Genomic DNA, 23,667 nt, shown 5'->3' with positions numbered 1-23,667 from the left:
AGCCTGCTGGCACAAAGAGCTATTCATTTGTTTTAACCCCTGGGTCGAAAAGCTCACAACAACGCAATGTAGAATCCACTTCAAGTTGTTTTTAGACAAAGACGACGAGTTAAACATTTATTTAGATTTATGCACAACTTCTCAACAAAGAAATGTTGTGCAAGATGAATTCAGAATTATCAATCAAAGTCTTGCTAGTCATACAAGTCAAACTTCAAACCTTGAATGTTCAAAATTAACAAGTACCATATATTCTAAAGTAGGGTTAGGCAAAAACAATTAATCAAAGTTTTAGTTCAGATGAATTTGTAAAGAAGAAAATCTATTTTATTTTCCCTATTTTTGGATGTTGCTTTGGAAATATAAGAAAGGCTGCTCACAGAAGTTACAGGAACTAACATTTTAAAACGGCACGGTGGCTGAGTGACTAGCACTCATGCCTCTGGGTTCGATCCCTGGGTCGCCCGGGCCTTTCTGTGTGGAGTTTGCATGTTTCTCCCCGTGTCTGGATGGGTGTGCTCCGGTTTCCCCCATCAACCCAAAACATGCTGCATAGGTCTCCATAAACAGTTGATAGTCAAGGTCAGTTAAATACAATCAATTCAATCATTGTGTCCTTAGGCAAGACACTTCACCCACATTGCCTAGTATGAAAGTGGTGTGTGTGTGAGTGATGGTGGTGGTTGGAGGGACTGATGGCGCCGAGTGGCATGGCAGCCGCGCCTCTGTCAGTGTGCCCCAGGGCAGCTGTGGCTACAATAGTAGCTTACCATCACCAGGGTATAGAGTGAATGAATAATGCTGTATGAATGAATGAATAATGCTGTGTAAAGCGTCTTTGGGGACAGAAAATGTCTGTGAAAGCGCTATATAAATAAAGACTTACTTACTTACTTACTTAAAAGCTCTTCACGGAGAATAAAAAAGCAAAGTAGTTTAACACAGGGCCAGAGCTGAATGTTCTGTTAGATGTTTACAGTGATGTTTAGCTTTCATAATGAGTTTGAGCCTTATCTATTTGCAGTCCACAACAAAAATGATCTTGCTATCTATTTACTACACTAAAACTTTAATTGAAACAGTTATGTACTTTTTTGTTTTGACAATTTTCTGTATTTTGCAGAAAATTAAAAAAAAAAAAGGGAGAAAAAACTGTTCAGCCTTACTAAATTGAGAAGATTAAACAAAACTGTGCATCTAAAAAACCTGTGAGAACTAAGGCTAAATGAAAGGCCACAAAACAGCTGTCTGAATAAAAATTGTTAGATCACAAAACAATGAGAAGTACTTGCCAGAGCATACAAATGACTAATATAACCAAAATATTAGAATAGTGTTATGCCACTAAACATTTTTCCTTTAATCCAAGGGAGGAAAAAAATACAAACCTTGTGTTTAATAACATGTTTTGAAGTACAAAGAAAGAGTTGAAGCCGTTGGGTAATGTGAAGGTAATAAATCGTGGGAGCCGCTTTGTGACACATGTGACAGCACCACTTAATTCCTCACAGTGAAACACATGCCAGAGCTTTTGGATCACAGATGCTGCAGGTGTAAGCACACAACTATACATCTCTGTCACAGTATGATCTTGATGGGTGCCAATTACTCACTATATGGGTGCTGCTGGCCTACTGTATAACAATATGGAGGTCTTGGTCCAGTCAGACTTGTCTCTTTAATGAATGTCATGGCTGCATGGTTGTGTCTACAAATAGGAGACGACACCATGAACTGATTTCCCATGTGTTTTATAATTAACGCGGCACTGGAAGAAACACACTGATTAATAGGATTTCAATATTGCAGATGTATTTTGGAGTAAATACAGTCTGGCTTAATGAGAGCCATGTGGCAGGATCCAGCTGCAGATTGGAATTCAGGTCTGATGTTTCAAACAAGACATATGTCATCATCTCTGACTCTGTTCAATTTTTCATGATTTCACCTGGTTTAGTTTACAGCAGTCTGACACGAAGGGCAAAGATAGTACAAATGTACTAGTGTAACTTTTGACTAGAGATGGGCAAAATGACAAAAAACTCCATTTGATTTATTTGAATTTCCAATTTTATTTTATTTTGGCTTGTCTTAAAAACAAAGCTAAAATGCTTTCAATAATAATTTTTTGAACATGAACAATACTTTTAACTAGTGCCAATTTTCACAAATAATAGTTCAATATTCTCCTCCAAAATCTGAAATTTTCCCCAAACTGGTAGAACATTGGCTGTTGATTTCTCAATAAGAAGCCCCAGCCATAATATTAACAATTAGAAATGACTGAAGCTCAACAATTAAAATTTAATGAATTGCCCAACTTTACTTTGACTAGTTAGTATGATAACCTTAGCTGTTTAAATGACTTAAATCATTTGCTTGTAAGAAATTAAAATGTATAGAAAACAGAATTAGTATTCGAGATTCAAAGATGCAACTTGAAATATATAGTATAGTATAAAGTCATAGTAAAGAAGGAAAGTTTAGAAAAAGTTGCTAATACTACTTTCCAATCTCGTGGGGCGCAGATCCCACCAGAAAGCCCCGGTACTGCTGCTGCTGATGGGACAGCTGGCCTGGGATCTTGGACATGCCCAGTGGAAGTCTGCTTGGCTCTAGGCTCCCTGGCAGAGCAGCTCCCCCCTGCGCTCCTGGCTCCTCTTCCCCAGACTATAGCGCTTCTTCTGGGCTCCATCTCTCTGTCTGCGGGCTGTCTATTGCTTTACCTTGGGAGACTGCAGGAGAGCTGGAGGTTTGAGATGCTCTTCCTCAGCAGCTGTCACCCAAGGCTGCAGCACTGTGCTCAGTTTCATGGCCTTGGTTCCTGTCATGGATTTTATGGTGCAGTCAGAGAAGTATTTCTGTTTTGAGAAAGTTACAAAACCCATGTTTACACCATAGTGAGGTTTTCAAAAGAATCATTTTTGTAACTGTTTTGATATTCAAGGAGACTTAACAGCTGGAGTGAACAAGTCTGATAAAGTAGGCAGATGTGGTTGTTTAATTAATGCTACAGTGACAACAAATTATTCACAATGGTGCTTGGAATTATGCGGATAACAACAGCAATGTTTTTCTTGTGCATAAAATTAAGAAATAATAGCACTGAAATTACTTTAATAACTTTTTTTAGTCAAGCCCACTGAATTAAATTTTGCACAATGAAACTTTGCTGGGGGAGGATTTGGCACCTGCTTGTCTCCATGGAGATTTTATTCCTTTGAATGAAAGTTTTCATAGTATGGCATTAACTAACAAACATGCATTCTTACTGTGAGTGGGCTCGCCTCTGCACAGATTTTACATGTAACTTGGCCCTATTGCATCACCTGCTATCCCTGCAGAAATAAATAAGTGTAATGCCACACTGTGGAACATTCCAGCGACCATAGTGGCCATGCCACCTTGTCAAAGCCAAAGATCTTGTCAGATTTAACCCTCTCCAGGCAGGTGTTGCAGATTTGCAACAGCCAAATGCCAATTATCTACTTACTCCAAATCCATATTTTATGAGCTTTTTTTACTCAGGAGCCTTTTTTCCCATCCATGCTGATAAACATGGACGATGCAGACTGTGCAAGAATGGCTACACGCAAATGGCCTGCCAGAAGTGCAAAGTACTTTTGTTGTTTACAAAGGATAAAAATTCTTTCTTGGAGTACCACACGAAAAAGTGATGTTGCTCTGCCACTGTAAAGCACTGTTACACTGTGCTTTTTGTTTTCATTGTTATGAAAAGTGGTATACACATAAAGTTAGTGTTCATATCATTTTCAGTCTTCCTTGTTAATTTACCACACCGGACCAATGCTACAAATCTGCAACATCCCAGAACGCATTGGGTGTGAAGGTCTCTCTCAAAAAAAAAGTCTGGATTGTATATTACTGCCCCATATGATCATTTTCCCCAAATATCAGATTTTTTCCTGTTACTAAAATTTAATTTGAGCCTGAGAGGGTTAAGAAGCTAAGCAAGGCTGGGCCTGGGTAGTACTTGGATGGGAGACCACATGGAATTCCCATTGCCACAGTGGGGCACCAGTGGCAAAAACTGTTGTTGTGTCCTTAGGCAAGGCACTTCACCTACATTGCCTAATCAGAAAGTCATGTGTGCATGAGTATTGGTGGTGGTTGGAGGGGCCGATGGCGCAGATTGGCAGCCTCACTTTCTCCGGTCTGTCCCAGGGCAGTTGTGGCTTCAGTAATAGCTTACTACTACTGAGTGTGGAGTGAATGAACAATGAACTGTAAAGTGCTTTGGGTGTCTTGAAAGGTGCTCTATAAATGCAGCTTTTCTCCATGGAGAGCAATAACATCAGACCAACAGGTGGCGGACACTTCACCAGAAAAGTTGCATAGGACACATTTAATGAAAGTATCAAGACAGTGTGGAATGGCACGGTGCAGCCCAGGTGTTTTAATATGCGCGGACAGCAGCTAGCTCTGAAGATTAGACATGTTTGCATGAAAGGAAAAGCCGACAAAGGTGATGATAGACCAGTCTGGCACAGCCTCACCTCACAGCAGACAACGTCACTGCAGCACACACACCACTGAAGCTCCAAATCAAAGACGCCACATTTGTATTCACAACACACCATGTACCACTTCAATGACAAAGCACAACCCCAAAGCTTCAACTTTCATTTCTGCATACTTGAGATACAGGTACAGTCCTGGTGTACATACGAGATACTGCAAGGGAAAAGCTCTGAAGTCCACAAACAAAAATGGGACTGAAGTAGAGGAAGTAGAAGAAATGTAGTCTTGGTGGGCGTTTGAAGATGGCATTTAGATACTGGAGCATTGGAGCGTTATGTGAGGGAGGATGTAATGAAAGTGGTCGGCCTGAGCCAGGGAGAGAATAGAAAACAGGCGCAGTACAGAGGACAGTGTGCAGGGGGCGAGAGAAGGTTGCGCACTGACAAATTGATGAGCATTAACAGGGATTTTAAGGAGGACATGGTCATTTAGGGTGATTTTTGTATACACTTGTTTTGAATGGGGCATTTTAATCAAGAAAGGTTCATACTTGAAGCAACAGACGTGGAACTTTTGTAAAGAAATTCACAGATGATGCACTAGTTCAATTAATAAGAAAACAACATGATCAAATGGGCTTGTACAGCAAATGAGTGGTGATTAGTGGGCCTGTCATGATAATTACAATATCGACTAATTGTCAAATATATGAAAGCTGGAACAATATAATTTGGGACTCAGTATTGATTGTGGGTACTTTTTCTTTGCAATAGTGGGGAGATTTTAACCATTTCTATTTAATACCATAAGATCTGAGCTGTAGACGGTAGAAAAAAATAACTGCTATGACTAATTATTGGCTCATTCTGCCATTTATTTGTTGCAGCTCAGCCTTTTAAATGATACTGTATATTTAAAAATAGGTTTACTGGTATTATCCTGTTTTGTGTCAGTGGCATAAAGTAGTTTCAATAATATCATTTATCGCAGTGTATCTCTGTAACAATATATCGTGCTTTAAAATGTGTTATGGTGACAGGCCTAGTGATTAGTCTCTTTAGTTTCTTTTATCCCTGATGCCCTTCCTTTTAGCTATCAAGTTCCCCCTTTTGATATCGAGCTCCTGCCTCTTTCAAATCTGCCAAACACACTAAACATATCGCCTGCTTAATATAACTGATAACGAATATGGTATGCTGTTAAAATTGAATGCCATTCTGTCTGCCGTTTAAACCAGAGGATACAAACAGATCAATACTGTAACTTGCTGTGCTGTAAAGAATGATGAGGGAGCGCATAAGGGAGAATCTGAAATTCAAGCAATTCCGACCATCTGATTCTTGCAGACATTTTAAAACCAATAAAACTCCCAAACGGTGGTTTACTACAGCAAGCGTAGCAAAAAAATTATGCTGGATAGAGGCTGCACGACCTTTAATGAATTATGTGGTGTTAAAACAATATTTTACAATTGTGTGGGCTGGTTGCGTCTACTGTCTGTACTATCCACAGTCAATTACGTTTTACTATAGATAGAGTACTGTTTATGCCAATACATACTGCCTTTTTGTCCTTTTGTATAAGAGACATTACATTGTACTATATCATTTTTTTGCTAATGTAACCTGGCATATATTGTGTCCATAGACTAATCTGACCACCCCTTTAATTGTGGGGTCACTCATTCCCACCAGTGTGATGTGCATACAGAGCTGCTCTATGGTGTGAGAGAGTGTGTAAAGCTGTATTTATGGCAGTATATAATTGCTCGACAAATTGTCTTGTTCATTGATGATGGACTTTTTGTAGTCATTATACTCTAATTGAATTTTAAATGACCACCATAGAGCGAAATGTGAATAATTACATTCAGGGGAGGTGAACACCAGCTCCCAGTGCCTTACAGTGTGCTGCCTTTGTGTTTCTGTGTGCATTCAGAGCGAGGCAGTCAATGAGCAGATTTACATTGCCTGCTGGGAGTTAATCTTTGTTGCCATGTTTTATTGATAGATAATTTTGAAAAGTGTTGATACGTATGTGGATTTCAGGGCGGTGAATAAAACAGTTGACCTTCACAGTGTGGGCTTTGTTTGTGTTGGTTTGCAATGTCCATTTTCCTCCTACAAATTCACAGTTTAAGTTACTTGGCCAAAAGAACAGTGTGTACAGTCAAACATTAAATTCAGTTCAATAGGGAATTGTTGTCTTTTATACAACAAGAGCGAGAAGTATTAGCTTAAAGTTGATCTGTTGAGGGGGAATAGGGAGGTCTTTTATTCAGGGTGAATTGTTCCACTGGAGAGTATGCTTATCATAAATATTTATGCAATTCACCTTTGTTTTATGTGTTATAATGTTTTTTCCTCTTTTTCAAAATATATACTTTTCATGTTATTTGCTATGACAACTGTCCTAATTTAATCATCGGATAGCCTATGGATAGTGTGAATGTATTACATTTTTTTGCAACAGGCAAACTTGTTTTTACAGTTCATATTATATGGGTCCATACATTTTATAAAAAGACAAAAAGATGTTGTGTTACAATAGAGTTTGAAGTTCACCTGACAGAAGAGTTATAGTTTTGAATCGGGGGGTTATATATTAGTCTTGTCTATTGCAGAGAAGATTTTTTTTCAAGTTTGGTCCCCCCTGATATTACCATTTTAACTGAAGACACTGAACAAATTGTGAGCCAAAAACCTCATCTATAACCCTGACCGCACCCTTCATTTGTGCATATGCAGCCAGACGGAACGGGCCGTGTCATGACTTCAATTCCTATAAGCAGTGCACATTCATCACACGGGGTTTTAATTTGTGTTATGCAGCCGTCTCGTCCAATCAGGGCCCAGCGCCTGATTCACCGTGACACAAGAGCACAAACAAATCCTATATGATTACTTGAAGTCACTGCAGCAGATCTGTCAGGTCAAGGTTAATGCCATGGTTTATTAACACAGATCATATAAATGTAATTAATATGCCCCTGCCTATGAGGTATTGCCCCCACTGACAACAGTGTGACATTTTACCAAGAAGAAAAATATATGTTTTCAACTTAAACAGCCATCTTGGTTTGTCAACTTTGTGATTGAGGTTACGACCCCTTTACTTGCCTGCCTCTGGCCATTTCTGCAATATCAATCTGCCGAAACAACGGAGACTAATATGATGTTTTTGATGTTGTCTTCTTTCACGTTTTGTAAAGTTATTTCAATAATCCTATACTGCCATTCAAAAAAGTTGGGAATATAAAATCAAATATTGTATAAAGCAAATTTGTGACATTTCACGGTTTCATGTAACATTATAAACTGGTATTTGAATGCTGCCTGTAAAATTGAAAAATTATTTTGGGCATTTTTTTCTTAAGTTAAGGTCATATATTCTGCAACTAGTGGTTTCTACACAAATCCCACAAGTGCATCTAACAATTTTTTCCAATAGAAGGCACAAATTGCTTTTATATTTCTCGGATCCTTTCAAACTGCAAAATCATTTGTCGGATGTGAGCAGCTGGTACCCATTTTACAATTTCCAATCTTTGTAAACCTTCAACCATTTATATTAATCACTGCACTGGGTCTGACTTAAGTGCACTTTGCCACATCATGGAAACCAGCTTTGTTAGAAGTTACATTTTGTACGCAGCATGCTTTCTGTTTACACCTCCTGAGGTATTATCTCTCTCTATCATGTTTAGTGAAGACAGATGTGAGAATAAATGGCTGTAATAGGTTTTGTTAAATCATATTAGGACAATAAACCAAAGCCTAAAAGCACTAAGTGAGAAATTGAGTCAAGATATTGCTTGGTCTTGTTCATACACAATTCTTCATTACATCCAAGTTAGTGTGGCAAGGTTTAATTACTGAAATCATTTGTACATAAACAACTCTACAGATCTGCAGAAAAAGACATGTAGATGTTTTAGCATTGGTGCTGAAAATGGGAGAAGAAACTTGAATTTGGAAAACAAATACCTGAATAAATGTAACTTGAATGCCGGTGCTTTAGATTAGAAGCAGGTCATACAAAGCTATCCTTGTACAATTTAATATTGCTGGATTTTTGTACATAATGATCATGCCAAAAGTCCCCAAGTGCTTTTGTTCATTTTTCCAATTTTTCTAGGAGTATTTATAGATATCATCTTATTTTTCCAACGATGTCTATGAGTACTTCATTCTGGCATCTTTAATATGGTGATCCTTATGCACAAAAATTCAAGATGCGTTCATTGATATTTGACCATGTTTTCTAAAGTGTCCTCTCCTTGTCTTCTCTCAAACAGCGATCCAAAATAGCAGTGTATGAGAAGATGTGGTCTTACATGAAATCCGCTGAACCTTCAGTGTTTGTAAAGACCACTCCGGATGGCGTAGCCCGAGTGCGAAAGTCAAAGGGCAAGTTCGCTTTCCTCCTGGAGTCCACCATGAACGAGTACATCGAGCAGAGGAAGCCCTGTGACACCATGAAAGTAGGCGGGAACCTGGACTCCAAAGGCTACGGCATCGCCACGCCCAAAGGCTCCGCATTAAGGTGGGTGGAATAATATAACAATATCCTCCATGTTGTTATAGTATTCCACCTACCCTGATGTCCCCTGTCATTTCCTTCTCTTGTTTTGTTGTGGACGTCGAGGTAACGGTAGTATGTCTCACACAGCACTTGGGAGACAGATGATACATTTTACACATAAGAAATGCTAAATGCTAATCTAACCACCCAGTCCACATAATGAAGATAAAGCTAACAGAGCATTTCATATTTCTGTCTCTTACTGTTCCCTCTTCTCTCTCCTTGAATCTCTCCCTCTGTCTTGTGTGCTGTCTTACCTGACTGTTGTGTTGTCACTTTTAATTTAACAGTTCAATGGTTTTTCAATTTAGCCTTTAAAAGCTGCGCTGTCACTTGTGACCAATGTTAATTGCATGATGTTTGTTGTTGTTACTTTCTTCTCAATGACAAGTGTCCCCATCCCGCACACTTCAGTTTAAACAACGTGACCCTTCATGCCACCTTCTCCAAGATTTGACACTGTCTTTAACTTATACTCTTATCTCTTTATGAAATTCTCAAACAATTTGTCCTCTCCTAGACATTTTAATCATGAGCAGCCTAAGCCCCTTAACAATGACAGTGGTAGTCTATTCTACCATTAGCATTAATTATGGTGCTTACTTTGCATTAGGACCTGTTGCATTTTCTTACAAGTTATGTTTTATCGTTTCAAGAAATGCTGTTAACCTGGCAGTTTTAAAACTGAATGAGCAAGGCCTCTTGGACAAATTGAAAAACAAATGGTGGTACGACAAGGGAGAGTGCGGCAGCGGGGGAGGTGACTCCAAGGTCAGCCTCGATGTCACCACAATCGGGTACCATAGTGCAGAGTAATCGGCGAGGCTGTTGCAGCTGACCAAATCAAAGTTAACAAACTCCACAATCCAGAACACTTAAACATGTGTTATTATACTGAACAGTTTATAAAACCAGGCCATTTCACAGGTTAGATTAAACTAATGAGCTTTTGTCAAACCAAAAAGGTGCCCAAATTGTCCATATTCCAATCATCCAAATAATAATAATAAGGATGCCATCTTTGTTTAGCCCTCACTTATTTTAAGATACCTTAATTTGATTAAAAGACATAATTTCTGCTTCAGATATTTTAATGTGTAAAATGTTATTTCTAATTTTGCATATTTGTTTCTAATTTTGTGCAGCCTTGAATATATTTTTAATAAGTTGCCCCATAGATGTAGTGAGAGAGTAACTTAATGAACCATGTCCATCTGTCGGATACATCATCTATGACTCATTGGTTTCCCTGGTGTCGATAAAACACAGTGTACTCTGCAGACACTTACTATACCCTCATGAATTTGAATATGTTGTTCCAGGAAGGCTGTAACCTACCGCCTTTGTCCCATTAACGTAAACTTGGCTAATCCTCTAGAAGATAGCTTTGCAGTAATTGATTGTGCAGCTGCTCCCCATCCCTGACACTGGGCCGGACCCCAAGAGCTCTAAAGCCAATATGATAAAGTGTACTTAATGGCCAAAATACCTTAAAATGGCTGCTGAGCTGAGGCCAGCAGGGGAGTCAGAGGAACAGTGTGTCTATAGAGGACACCATGTTAATAGCGAACGCTCTAATTAATATCGTGTCATTTTTATCAGCTCCTCCGATAAGCCACTTGTGCTGTCCGCCTCCTCCATATCTGTCCAGTTATTATGGACCAGCACTGACCCCGCTATGACCTCTCCGACCATCAGATTTCTTCTTCCTCTGTGGTCAAATGATGAATGATCGTTCTACAATGGGGGCTAATGGAGTAAAGCCCTGTTCAGCCATGACAACTAACTGCAACCTTAGCGCCATTAGGGGCCAAAAGGCTATGTGCGGTTTCTGCTAAATTACACATAAGGCCTAGTATTATGGCCTTAATAACACAGGGCCAGCTGAATGATAAATGAAACTGTCATTACATGTGGTGATTTAGAGCAGGTAATTGGAGAGATTACAGGCAAACTGCAAGGACCACTGGCCTTCACATACTGTCATGGCACTCGAAAAGTCATTTGTTAACAAAAGGTTTGCACCACCAATGAAGAATGGAAATAAAAGTGAGATATTATTTCACTATTGATACTTTGCAGTGACATCATGCTGGGGGTTTTCTTAACATTCGACCATTAGAGATATATGTAGTTAGCGTTAAAGTGTTAACAGAATGGGCATGTTAGCACAACATACAATATATTTAAACAACAAATTTTCAGGAGCCTGTGTTCATGGTCCTGTTTAAGTGTTTTTAATTTTCAACAAAAAGGTGAGAGAGTGACTAACTGAAAAACTATTGGCTAATTCTAGCTAACCTTTATGTGTGTGAGACTTGTCTAACAGCACAAATGAGCTGACTTGTTGTAGTTCCAACCAAGTCAACTCTTTCTGGTTATATTATATTAAAATAAAGCTAAGATTAAGTCTAATTTCAGTAAATGAGCCTCTAACAGATTAGTGCTTTCAGTTAGCTTCACACCTCTAGGGAATGTTGATGGCATCATCTGCAAAGTATAATATGTGCCATGTCATAGTACAGTACTAATATCCTAGACAATAAAAGGATGAACAGGGAGTACAGACCCCTGCAGTGCGGTTTAGATATAGTGCTTTAGTAACAGAACAACATTTCAGGGATGGCTGTGCTTTCTATTGACCCACACTGATCTTTTAATGACAAATAATCAACTCAAATTACTGTTACCACTGTATTAATTAAGATTCATTTCTATAACAGACCTGGCATACAAGAAATACTACCGTTGCCACGGGTTGTTAAGTTGCCTCTGAGACCATACACAGCTTTTATGGAACATCTGCCACATGTTCTAGCATCCATCTTTTATTAGACAATACCTTCTGTCTTTGTACCCCACCTTGTTTTTGCTCCCAGTATATTATGGGATGGCCCCGGTTCAGATGACGTGGAGGAAATAGGCCTGGAGCGCTCATAATTTGTAGCGTCCTGCTTACATCTGCAACGCTCTCATTCACAGCTCTTTCATTCACATTTAGCCCCACCGTCGCTCCTTCTCTGGCCCCAGGCAAAAGCACAGGGCTGTTTTAGATTGAGTTTCAGACATAGAGCATGTTACGGGGTAATTGCATTGTTAATCAATGTCTGTGTGAGCCAAGACAATGGTAGGAGCTTCACACTTGGGTTGTCCGGATTGGCTATGAGGGATATACAGTGGTGTAATCTTCACCCAGAGAATTATGCGTCGCTCAGGTCCCCGCGGGGTTTTGTTCCCCAGGAGCAGCCAGGTCACTCATTTATCGACATGCTGTTTTCTTTTACTGCAAATCTGCTCTTCCATTTCAGAGGGAACATAGACCAAGAGCCAGAGCAACCAACACACTGTGCGGCCATTTTAAATCCTAACAAATATAAAGTATGTTTTTAGGCTGTTTTGCAGTTTTCTTTAGACTATGAATGATCTACAAAAATAAAATCTGAACACATAAACAAAATAATGCACACTAAGTATATAAAATAAATTGAGTTTAGCTTTATTTGCTTCTATTAATTTATTGCTCACATCCTGTAGTCTTGAGACATACAACCTTGTTATTCAAATTATCACTCAATTTCTTCTGCTTGGTAAGACAAAGCTCATGTTTGACTAAACCATGCAAATGCTGTTCAGAAATCCCCCATAATTCATTTCTGTCTCTCAAACCCAATGTGCCTTTTTGATATTCATAGACCTGCAGATATGGTTCCTGCATGTCGTCTTGCAAACAGCGTCTGCCGATTACTCAAAGCGATATGGGTAGGTCCTGGCTTTTAGACTAGGGTTTTTTCCAGGTAAAAAATGGGGTTAGCAATTTGCCTGTTCTCTCTTGTTATGTTGACGCCAGCCAGGAACCCTGCTTTATCGCTTTTGTTAAGTATGTTAGTAGTTTAAACAGTTGAATAACATAAAATAACATAATATAATGTTATTTATGTTATTTCCCACGTGAAGAACTCCTGTAAACCTTGCAGTATTGAAACTCAGTGAACAAGGCATCTTAGACAAGCTGAAAAACAAATGGTGGTACGATAAGGGTGAATGTGGAACCAAGGACTCGGGAAGTAAGGTCAGTCGCTGCAGGTCTTTTGATTCCAAATTGCATTATTATTCATATGCAAAACAAGACTTCAATTACATCTGTAGTTTACATTTTGTTTCTTTGTAACACATACTGTTTTTGTTTTTTTTCTTTTGTTTTTTCCTTTTTTTTAAATGCCACAAACTGCAACCAGTTTAATGTGGCTTTGATACAAGGCTCCATTTCCCTGAAATACAAAATTACGCCACTTTTTTACAGTAGAGAAAAGTCATTCTTGTGTAATGTTAATGTTCTGGGGAAATGACTAGCATGCCTTATAGATAAAGTTAAATTGAATCACAGCAGTTGTTGATAAATGCTCTTTTTTGTCTCATTTTCACTCTTTGACATTCATGATTCTTTGGAACCATTATGCTGCTGTTCCTATTTACCAAACTGTTAATGAAAATTTGATTTATTTGCGTTGTTACTAGTTTGCATAGTCGCAAGAGTCTATTGGATTCCTTGGGCTTCCCGTGGTGTGATAAACAGGCAGGACCCCATCTTTGGTGTAATGTGTTACTCAAATTCAACTTGTTTGTGTAACAAGAAAAAGAGAGTGCGCCCCAGGGTGCTGTCTGCCTCTTGTGGGTGCGCGCAAGTGTCGAAACTGTATTTTCACACTAGACGAAGCAAAGGAATTTAATAAACCAATAATTTAACCCTTTGAGAGATAAGTACAAACTGAACCAAAAGCCGTTAGCATTGATACTCATAGGGTTAAAAGTGCAAATAGTAAAACTCTAATGAACAAATTTTTTATGAATATGTTTGGTAGGTAAGCAGCAGCAAAATGGTCAGACCTTTTTGACTTTGAATATTTCATATTTTCATTATATTAGTATAGATTTGACTGTACTGTATGACATTGTTGTAAGAGTTATACGTACATGTCGCTATGGAGAAAAGAACAGGGACTTTTTAGGGGGTCGACCTATGCGATACTGACCAGCTTCCTAACATGGTCAAGACATGGAAACTTTTAAAACAGACTAGAACACATATCTACATTCACCTATAGACACTTAAAAGTAGAGTTAAGTTTTATAGATTTTTTGTATATGCAGTATTTCTTATAGTGTTAGAAATAAGATGATTTACTTACTCACTAATAGCATTAAACATTGTCAGGTTGAAGTTGTAAGGGTAGCCACTGTACATTATGCTGTTGTCCTCTCACCACTGTAAAACTCTAAATATTGGTGTTCACTTGCCCCCAGGACAAGACAAGCGCTCTGAGCCTAAGCAATGTGGCAGGGGTCTTCTATATTCTGGTCGGAGGGCTGGGGCTTGCCATGATGGTAGCCCTCATAGAGTTCTGTTATAAATCACGACAAGAAACCAAAAGGCTCAAACTGGCCAAGAACGCTCAGAACTTTAAGCCGACTCCCCCGACCAACACCCAGAACTTTGCCACATACAGAGAAGGCTACAACGTCTACGGAACCGAGAGTGTAAAGATATAGAGGTATGTTTATGGTCCCAAAGCACAGGGCTCCATCAATCATTTAAGTCTCTCTTTAGTACAGTGTAGATTGAATTATTCATGTGTTGTACTGGGGCTGTTTGTTAAGTCGTTTATGGTTGTCATGTTGCTAAACAGTGCGCAAGTGCAACTAGGCACAACCATCTGGCAAAATGAATTAATATTTTACACCTTAGACTTACATGTATTTACAGATACTGATTTTAACTGTCTTAAAAATCTGAAAAACTGATCCATTTTATTTTGAACTGTTTGCTGTGGTCCAAAGTTATACCTAACAGCCAGAGAAGAGTTTTGCCACTACAGTAATGCTAACAGCTGTCATGCTAACAGCGAGGCTAAAACGCATTATTTTATGAAAATAAACCGGGTACAGGCCCTTTAAGCTGAAGTCCTTTGACCTTTGACCCTTTTATTCATTTATTTTAGAGAAACCGCTATGTAAGAGTGTATATTTTTGCAGAATTGGACATTACATATTTCTATAAACAACAAACAACAACAAACAAATTACATCCTATAATTATACTTTTTAATTAATGTTGGTAAGAAAGAATACATGAACATCTCTATTCATTGCTGGAATGTAAAATGGAGTAAACAATAATTTTGGCAAATTGTGTTTCCTGGTTTCTCTGTGTCCTTGTAGATAGTTTTAAATCCGCTGTTTTCTTTATCTGCACCACTGTTGAAATAAATTAGGTTTGAGTGCCCGCAGCCGCAAAATAAATCTAAAAGCAATCACCAACAGAAAGCGTTAAGCCTTTTTGTTGGTCAATTGTAGCGATATAAAATATAACACAAGGTTATTTCAGGACATGAGAACTAGCAAAAATACCACCAAAATATAAACTTGGACCCAAAACATAAACATTTCAGTTTTAAATGGTTAAATCACGTGTGAGCTCAGATGTCGTGTGGGCCCTGTCTAAGCTGCTTCTGTGTGTTTGTCCACAGGTTGAGGACACATTTCATTGTCCCTTACTACTGTGACTTACCATGTACTGTACAAAGGACAGATCAGCGGGGACAGAGCTGCAGGCTCAGAGTCCTCTCGCTCGGACAACAGCACGATAATCTGCAGTGATGACACGACAGACTGGTCAAGGGAAGAGCCTTTTCTCCTCAGTGCCTTATGGAACTCTGAGTCCAATCAATGCAACTCATACACAACTCAAATTGCTTTTTTGCTTGAAAAAAAACACACAAAGAAACCAGAAGAAAGAAGCAGTGATTTAAAAGAGTCCAACATTGACTGAGAATGAACTAAAGCCATCATTTGCAATCCTAAGCACACTTTGAAGTGCCATAGAAGACAAATATTATATATGTGGAATCAATTTGTTGTTCTCATTATGATCTGATATTCCTCATCTTTCGGCTGTCAGATTTTCTCTGGTTCTATGTCTTTCTGTACGTTTATTAGACCTACTGCAGTGCACTGTATAACACTGGGTATTATAACGCTAGCTTTTATACTGTTATGGGTCACTTATAGTGACTGTGTTCCACTTTTAAGATGCAGACAGACCTTCAGAGAGAAACGCCCAAACTATGTTTGTATTCAAATGGTGCTGCTGCTGATGATCTCCACACAGAGCAGGACATGAGTTGTACTTCCAATACTGCCAGGAGAAAGTCTGTGACACCAGGGTGTTTATGTTTAAGTTCTATCTGTTTGTGATTTGCAGTTTGTAAAATAAGAAGGACAAAATTAAGACACTCCCTGAAGTCAATAGTCTTCTGTATATGACGGCAACCAAACCAAGGTAACTCAATTGTACATGAACTGAAGCCCATTCAAGGACAGTAGCGCTCAGAATCTCCAGTATTATGAATATCTACTATTTTCTTCAATAACTGCACATTTATAGCCAACCGTGGTTTACTTTTCATTTCACATTTTTTATGAAGCATTACCGTGTTTGGTGACTTCACTTAGTAACTAAAAAATAAACAAATATAATATATTAAGAAACAGGGAAAATCCTGAAGCTTAGCACATTTCCATATTGCTGTAATGTTTTCTTTCCAAAAGACTGTGATTTCATAGGATTTAGAAAGATTATTATAATAACCTATGAACAAATAGTTTTCTATTCAATGATAATGTGAAGCAAAAGAGCTGAAACTGTGTACATTTACATGAATTATATGAAAATGATCTATTCTTTTTCTTTTGTTGAGAAACTGCATGTGAATCAGTGATGCTTGACAAGCTTTTTACTCACAGCTGACCTTTAGGTTAAAGCTAGAATCAGGCCAGGCATTTCTTTTGTAAATCACCTCTTTTTGTAAGTCTCACCTCTGTGAATCCGACTCACCAGGTGTAAAGTAGTGGGTGAAAACAGCCAGATGCATGAGCCTCATTAGAGAGGCACTGTACAGACAAATTTTACTATATTTTGTAAATAAATTGTACAGAAATAGATCTGTGGCTGTGTTCATTTAACCACAACACCTATCAACACTTCTTTTAGGCAATGGCAAATAAGGAATTTGTGTTTTACTCTGATATGAGACCAATGGTTAAACGTGGGAATGTACTGTGTACTAGTTCTTTCAAAGATTTTTCTGGTGAATGAGATGCCTCCATGGAAATGTTTTTGCTTTACCTGAAGTGTACCATGGTATTGCATTTAATAATTTATATTCTCTTTCATTCAATCAAGTGTTTTTATTGCTCAAAAATAGATTGTGTATTGTTACTGTGAACAGGACCATCTCTTCATAAATCTGACCGTTGCCTGGTTGGGGTTACCTGCTTGTCTCGATAGATAAATACAACATAACATTATACTGTTTAACATAATACTGTGGAACATTCCAGGCAAAGTAGTAACAGCTCCACGAAGACAAGCAGGTGGCAGACCTTCCATCTGAAACATACCATATAGCACCTTTAAAAATGCCCACTTACTATCAGCGATTCAAAGTCAATGGGCCAACCTCAAAGTAAACACAGGGTATCAGTTACCAGACCCTACGGACAGTTGCACAGCAGCATTGGGTTTGTGTGGCGTCCATATTGAGCTGTTCTCTTGTAGAAGCGTGCGTTTTTGGATCAATACATCGCCATCTGCCTCATGCTCTCTGTGCTTCCTCTGATTGAAGACTGCATTGACAACTCCATCCTCCTTCTGATCTCTCTCTCTCCTTATATGATACCTTGTGAGTTGTGACACAATCAATAAAACATCATTATAACCACAATATGCTTACCAAGCACATTGCACCGAGCAGAACCACACAGTATTCTCATGGATTCCGACCAGGATTAGCGCAATTTGCAATGGTAGTGTAAATATTCGGCAAATCAAATTCCCAACAGAGGCTGGGCCAGACATTCCCGTCATTGTATTGGTTGCGGGGTCTGCTTTGTGTGGCAAAAATGAATTCTTTCCAAGGTCTCCAGCTCCACCACAGCTCAAATAACAAATCCAACAAACATGGCAGAGGACCAGTGTTTTCTCCCTTTCCCATTCATTTTTTAGACGCAGCCGCAATGATTTCGGATTAGTACACCGCACCAGACTTTGGCAACAGAAAAGACAATACGATACAGGTCCAAAAAACAACATCCATCTCTGAAAATGCATGAAACGATATTGGCTTTTTGTTGTTCCTTTTCTCCGCTGTCTAAGGAAGAGGACAGTGCTGTGTGCGACTGGTGCACTGCAGTACATTAGAGTAACTGCACTGTATTTTCAATGAGGAAACAATGTCATATTTGTAACAATGAAAGAGGGTCATTAAAATACCAGTGACACACAAGAGGTAGATTTCATTACATAAAAAGAGGGTGAACCAGAAAAATACCTGACCATTAAGACTTGACAATCTCTGCCCAAATGTTGGAATATAGAAGTGAAGACTTTTTTGTTTGTATTAAAGGGCTCATGTTTGCTGATCTATGTTGTAATGTTGTTTCCTCATCAAAATCATACCCGGAGTTGTGTTTTTGTTTCATTCACACATGTGGTAATACAGAAAGTAATCCACTGTGTTTTTAAAATCCATACACCTTCACTAGAATCATTTGAATAATTTCAGTCCTGGAACTGACCATTTCTACTAAACTAAAGGTAAAAAGGTAGCTATTAACTTTAAAAACTACTACTACATGACATCACATGGTGGAACAGCTTTGGAGATATAGACAGACTAATAATAAAGGATTGTTGAAACATGCATGAATGAAACAAAATACAACTCCAGGTATGTTTTTGAGGATATTATAGCATGATTTAAAGCTCAAAAGAGTATATTTTGTGTGATATAGGACTTTTAAAATATTAATAATTACATACATACCATTTTACACTACTAGTACCAATATGACAAAACATAAATGGAAAGTCTCAATCTCTATCTGTAAAAATCTAACCTATCTAACATAACCACACTGACAAAGTTAACAATGCCAAAACAACTCACTCACATCCCACTAGAACATTTACAAGTCTTTTACAACATCTCAGAATTTTGCATCAAATTCCTTCTGCATAACAAGACATCTACTGGTGCCAGTCTCGTGTGTATGTGTGAAAAAGACCTCCCTCCCAAAAAAAATACACAGCTCAAACTCAAATGCAGAGGGAGGACGTGTCATAGGGGTGCTTTGATTACCACAGACAAAAAAGCCTTTCTGGTTGAGTAGCTCCATCACTTCGCACTGTGCCGCTGTAGTCTTTACCCCGTCTCTCTCCAAGGGCACAATGAATAAATCAGATTGAGACTCACTCACTTGTTCCATTTGGCTGTGCTCCTCCTTACTTTACTTACTCCTCTGTTATCTCCAATTGCACCTGCACTTGACATTTAAGTCTCTCTTGACAACCATCAGCCCTCCAAACATTGGCTCTGCCTCTTGCTAAGGATAAAGAGTTAGAGGAACTCATGTGCTGACAAGTTTATGTAATTGAGTTGATCTGAGTATAACACATAGACTGAATGTATAAATGGACATAGCTAACCTGCTGGCTGCTGGGTTCCCAAGAGGAAGTGAGCATAGAGGTGCTTCCGGCTCCATCGACTGACTCTCGTTGACTTTATGTTGAAAACTCACCCCTCTCTCTGTAACTGCTGCAATGAGCCTCCGCATTTTGGTCTTAAAATGCTAATATTAACCTGCTCTTCATGATCCTAGTGTATTTATTTAGCTATCATTACAACAGCATTACAGTTTTACAAAAAAATATCAATATTCTAATGAGATAGCAATAGTTTTACAATCTGTAGGAAGGTGGAAAATGGAATTGCAGCACTCACCCTTTTCCATGAAAATATCTAAATCAACATCATTGTACATGTCATCTTTAAATGGTATATTTTTCTATATTTTTGAGTCTACCTACTGCAAAATAATATATCAGAAAATAAAGAATAACATTAAAACAGCTGGCTCTGAGATGGCACTTAAACTATTTAAGGTACTCACTAACTCACTACTAGACTAGTGATATACATAGCTAACATACAAGAACATTCAGCAGCTCCCTCTTTTTTGCATCACTCAAGGAAAAACAAAAACTAAAACACAACTCTGCCCACGCCAGTCCATCTTTCCCACAACATACCACAGAGATAAAAACTGCAGGAGGCATGTCCTAGTTGTATTAATATGAACCAGTGTGTCTCTGTGAGGTCCACATCTGGACATCACCATTTTTTTCTTACATGCTATGAAGTAAACAATTAAAGGCATTTTCTATTACATGAACAATGATTTTGCTTCGAAAGATAAATCTGTCCATTATCAGTTCTAATAAGTTACAGATTTGTCAACTCTATGTAACCTTCTCAACAAGAAATCTGTATTTAACATCTGATTGTTTCCTAACTCTTTCTTTCCAAATCTTGACTTGCACACAATTTCTTTTAATTTTCATGCTGTTCTTCTTGACAACATTAGCATCTCTACACAACACGATAGTTGGGTTCATAGTTCTGAAAGTGTAACCTGAACAAATCAACAACTCCAAAGTCCCAAGCTCAGTCCTCCTCCTCCTAACAGACGTGTGGACATAGTTCTAATAATAATAATAATACTACAATAATAATAATAATACATAAAGCTTTAAAATACCATTTCCTAACTTATATCATGCCCATCATAATAAAACACAAAAGTCATACTTTAATGGTTTATTTTATTCTACTTTTGTCAATAAAATAAATCCTAAATGTACCTTTATCCAAACTGCCACCATGCTATATGAAATAGAGCGTTCTGAATGTCAAAGTAACAGTAATGTGGCATAAACGCAAACTTTAACTTTTTGGAGTTTAGTTCAACATTTTGCTTTTAAAATGTTGATTGACATGATTATCCAAGACTTCTTACTGTTATGTTATGACATAATAAATAAGTAGCAATTTACAGACTAATCTTGACATCCTTTGATACTTACTACTGATTTCAACAGCTCTAAGACAACTGCTGTCTGGATTAAAATTCCTTTGTTTTGGATGTAAAATGAAGACTAAGAGTTTAGCTGCTCTACGTGAATAATTTTAAGAGGCTCAGTGCAACAGTATTCATATCTCCATAGATCCATAAAGCAAGTTAACAGCAGAGCACATTTTCTGGGAATACTGCGCATGTATCCCAGTTTCCCCCTTTGGTACTCACTGCACCAGGAACCAGCCGGAGCTCTATAAAATGTTTACATCCTGGTGTTTATGTATTCCCATGTCGTGCAAAAGACCAACTGGAACAAACAGAGGAGAAAATGAAGATCTAGTCATGTTTGAAAACACTGCTCCGATGCGGTCGCCAGCACAAATTGTAACCACTGGTCTGGACAATATCATTCTCATCGTCTTTGGGGGGGAAATCACAACCAAAAGGTTGCGGGGAAGCCCTATCTGAGAAGAAAATGGGTTTCCAAAATGGGGTACATTGAATTTGTGGAATATACTGTCATTTTCTCTTCTGACCAGAGCAGCGAGACTTGCTTGGCGTCTCAGCTTTTGACACCCACACTATTGGAAGTAGGCACAGTGAAAAGAAATGCCGAAGCTGCAGAAGGCCTCGTCCAATCAGGAGTCAGGAAGATACAGGACAAGTACAGAGCAGCGGGACCCATATTGTTGTTCAGAAATTGCATTACAGGAGTATGGGAGATAACAATAGGGGCCATTCTGGGCAATATATTCTCATAGACTGTTATAAACTGTCAGGAGAGCAGTTCTGATAAACCATATGCACAGTCAGTGAATGGTGAAAAGCAAGTTCTGTGAGGACGGAACTTTTTTACTTTAAGCTCAAGACATTTGATGGTTTGACCCTATATAAGTAAGTATTAGTACCAATAATAACCAAAGGTTGCAGTAGTAATACTGGTAAAGAACAAGGCTGAAAGGTACAAATACTCGTGGTATTGTAATTGAGTAGATTTTGGGGTATTTGTACTTTTTTGTAGATTTTCAAACATGTCCTTGGGCTTAGTTGATTCTGGTTATATAATTAGCTACATTTAAAATAATAAAGGTAATAGAGGTATGTGTTGGAGTTCACCCCAGTGAACGAGAGGGTCGCATCCCTGCTCTTTCGGGTCGGGGACAGGTCTCTCACTGTGGTGTTGGTCTATGGGCCGAACAGCAGTGCAGAGTACCCCGGCCTTCTTGGAGTCCTTGGGAGGGGTACTAGACAGTGCACAGACCGGGGACTCCGTTGTTCTACTGGGGGACTTCAACGCCCAGGTGGGCAACGACAGTGACACTTGGAGAGAGGTGATTGGGAGGAATGGCCTCCCTGATCTGAACCCGAGCGGTGTTCTGTTACTGGACTTCTGTGCTAGTCACAGTTTGTCCATAAAGAACACCATGTTCGAGCACAAGAGTGTCCATCAGTGCACGTGGCACCAGGACGCCCTAGGTCGGAGGTCGATTATCAACTTTGTAGTCGTGTCATCTGACCTCCAGCAGCGTGTCTTGGACACTCGGGTGAAGAGAGGGGCTGAGCTGTCAACTGATCACCACCTGGTTGTGAGTTGGGTCCTGGAAAGAACAGGCAGGCCCAAGCGTGTAGTGAGGGTCTGTTGGGAACCTCTGGCAGAGCCCTCTGTCAGAGGGACTTTCAGCTCGCACCTCCGGGAGGACTTCTCCTGGATTCCAGGGGAGGCTGGAGACATGGAGTCCGAGTGGGCTTCATTCTCAGCCTCTATTGTCAACGTGGCTGCTCGTAGCTGTCGGCGTAAGGTCTGTGGTTCCTGTCGCTGCGGTAAGCCCTGAACCTGGTGGTGTACGCCGGAAGTAAGGGATGCCTTCAAGGTGAAGAAGGAGTCCTATCGGGCCTTGTTGGCTCGTGGGACTCCTGAGGCAGCGTGCAAGCGTGCTGCAGCCCGTGCGGTCGCGGAGGCAAAAATTCGGAGCTGGGAGGAGTTCAGGGAGGCCATGGAGGAGGACTATCGGACGGCCTCAAAGAGATTCTGGCAAGCCGTCCGGCGCCTCAGGAGGGGGAAGCAGTTCTTCACCAACACTGTTTACAGTGCGGGTGGAGAGCTGTTGACCTCGACTGGAGATGTTGTCTGGTGATGGAAGGAATACTTTGAGGATGTCCTCAATCCCACCGTCACGTCTTCAGAGGAGGAAGCCAAGACTGGGATCTCGGAGGCAGACTCATCCATCACCCTGTCTGAAGTCATTGAGGTGGTTGGCATGGATGAGATCCATCCCGAGTACCTTAAGTTTCTGGATGTTGTGGAGCTGTCTTGGCTAACGCGCCTCTTCAACATCTCGTGGCGCTCCGGGACAGTACCTCTGGACGGGCAAACCGAGGTGGTGGTCCCTCTGTATAGGAAGGGGGACCGGAGGGTGTGTTCCAACTACAGGGGAATCACACTTCTCAGCCTCCCTGGTAAGGTCTATGCCAGGGTACTGGAGAGGAGAATCTGGCCGATAGTCGAACCTCGGATCCAGGAGGAGCAGTGTGGTTTTCATCCTGGCCGTGGAAAACTGGACCAGCTCTACACTCTCCATCGGGTGCATCAGGGCTTATGGGAGCTTGCCCAACCTGCAGAAGGCATTT

At 39.5% G+C, this 23,667-nt stretch overlaps 1 protein-coding gene across 2 annotated transcripts in view; it reads left to right on the top strand.

The window, feature by feature from the left end:
- gria3b (glutamate receptor, ionotropic, AMPA 3b) overlaps positions 1 to 17,018 on the top strand; it is a 99,344-nt gene extending 82,326 nt beyond the window's left edge. The window contains exons 13-16 of one of the 2 annotated variants that reach the window (XM_055159368.1): positions 8,780 to 9,027; positions 9,723 to 9,837; positions 14,368 to 14,615; positions 15,591 to 17,018. In XM_055159368.1, coding sequence (XP_055015343.1) covers positions 8,780 to 9,027; positions 9,723 to 9,837; positions 14,368 to 14,613 — 609 coding nt within the window. In that variant the 3' untranslated portion in view covers positions 14,614 to 14,615; positions 15,591 to 17,018. Of the gene's footprint in view, positions 1 to 8,779; positions 9,028 to 9,722; positions 9,838 to 13,020; positions 13,140 to 14,367; positions 14,616 to 15,590 lie in introns of those variants that run through there. The other variant, XM_055159369.1, reaches the window with a different exon arrangement.
- Positions 17,019 to 23,667: the final 6,649 nt, after the last annotated feature.

Source organism: Boleophthalmus pectinirostris, unplaced genomic scaffold (genome assembly GCF_026225935.1).
Source record: "Boleophthalmus pectinirostris isolate CB_2022bp ecotype Guang Dong unplaced genomic scaffold, ASM2622593v1 HiC_scaffold_23, whole genome shotgun sequence".
In the NCBI taxonomy this organism is placed as follows: Eukaryota; Metazoa; Chordata; class Actinopteri; order Gobiiformes; family Gobiidae; genus Boleophthalmus; species Boleophthalmus pectinirostris.
Note: the sequence above shows the minus strand (reverse complement) of the source record. Positions and strands in the feature narration are given on the sequence as shown.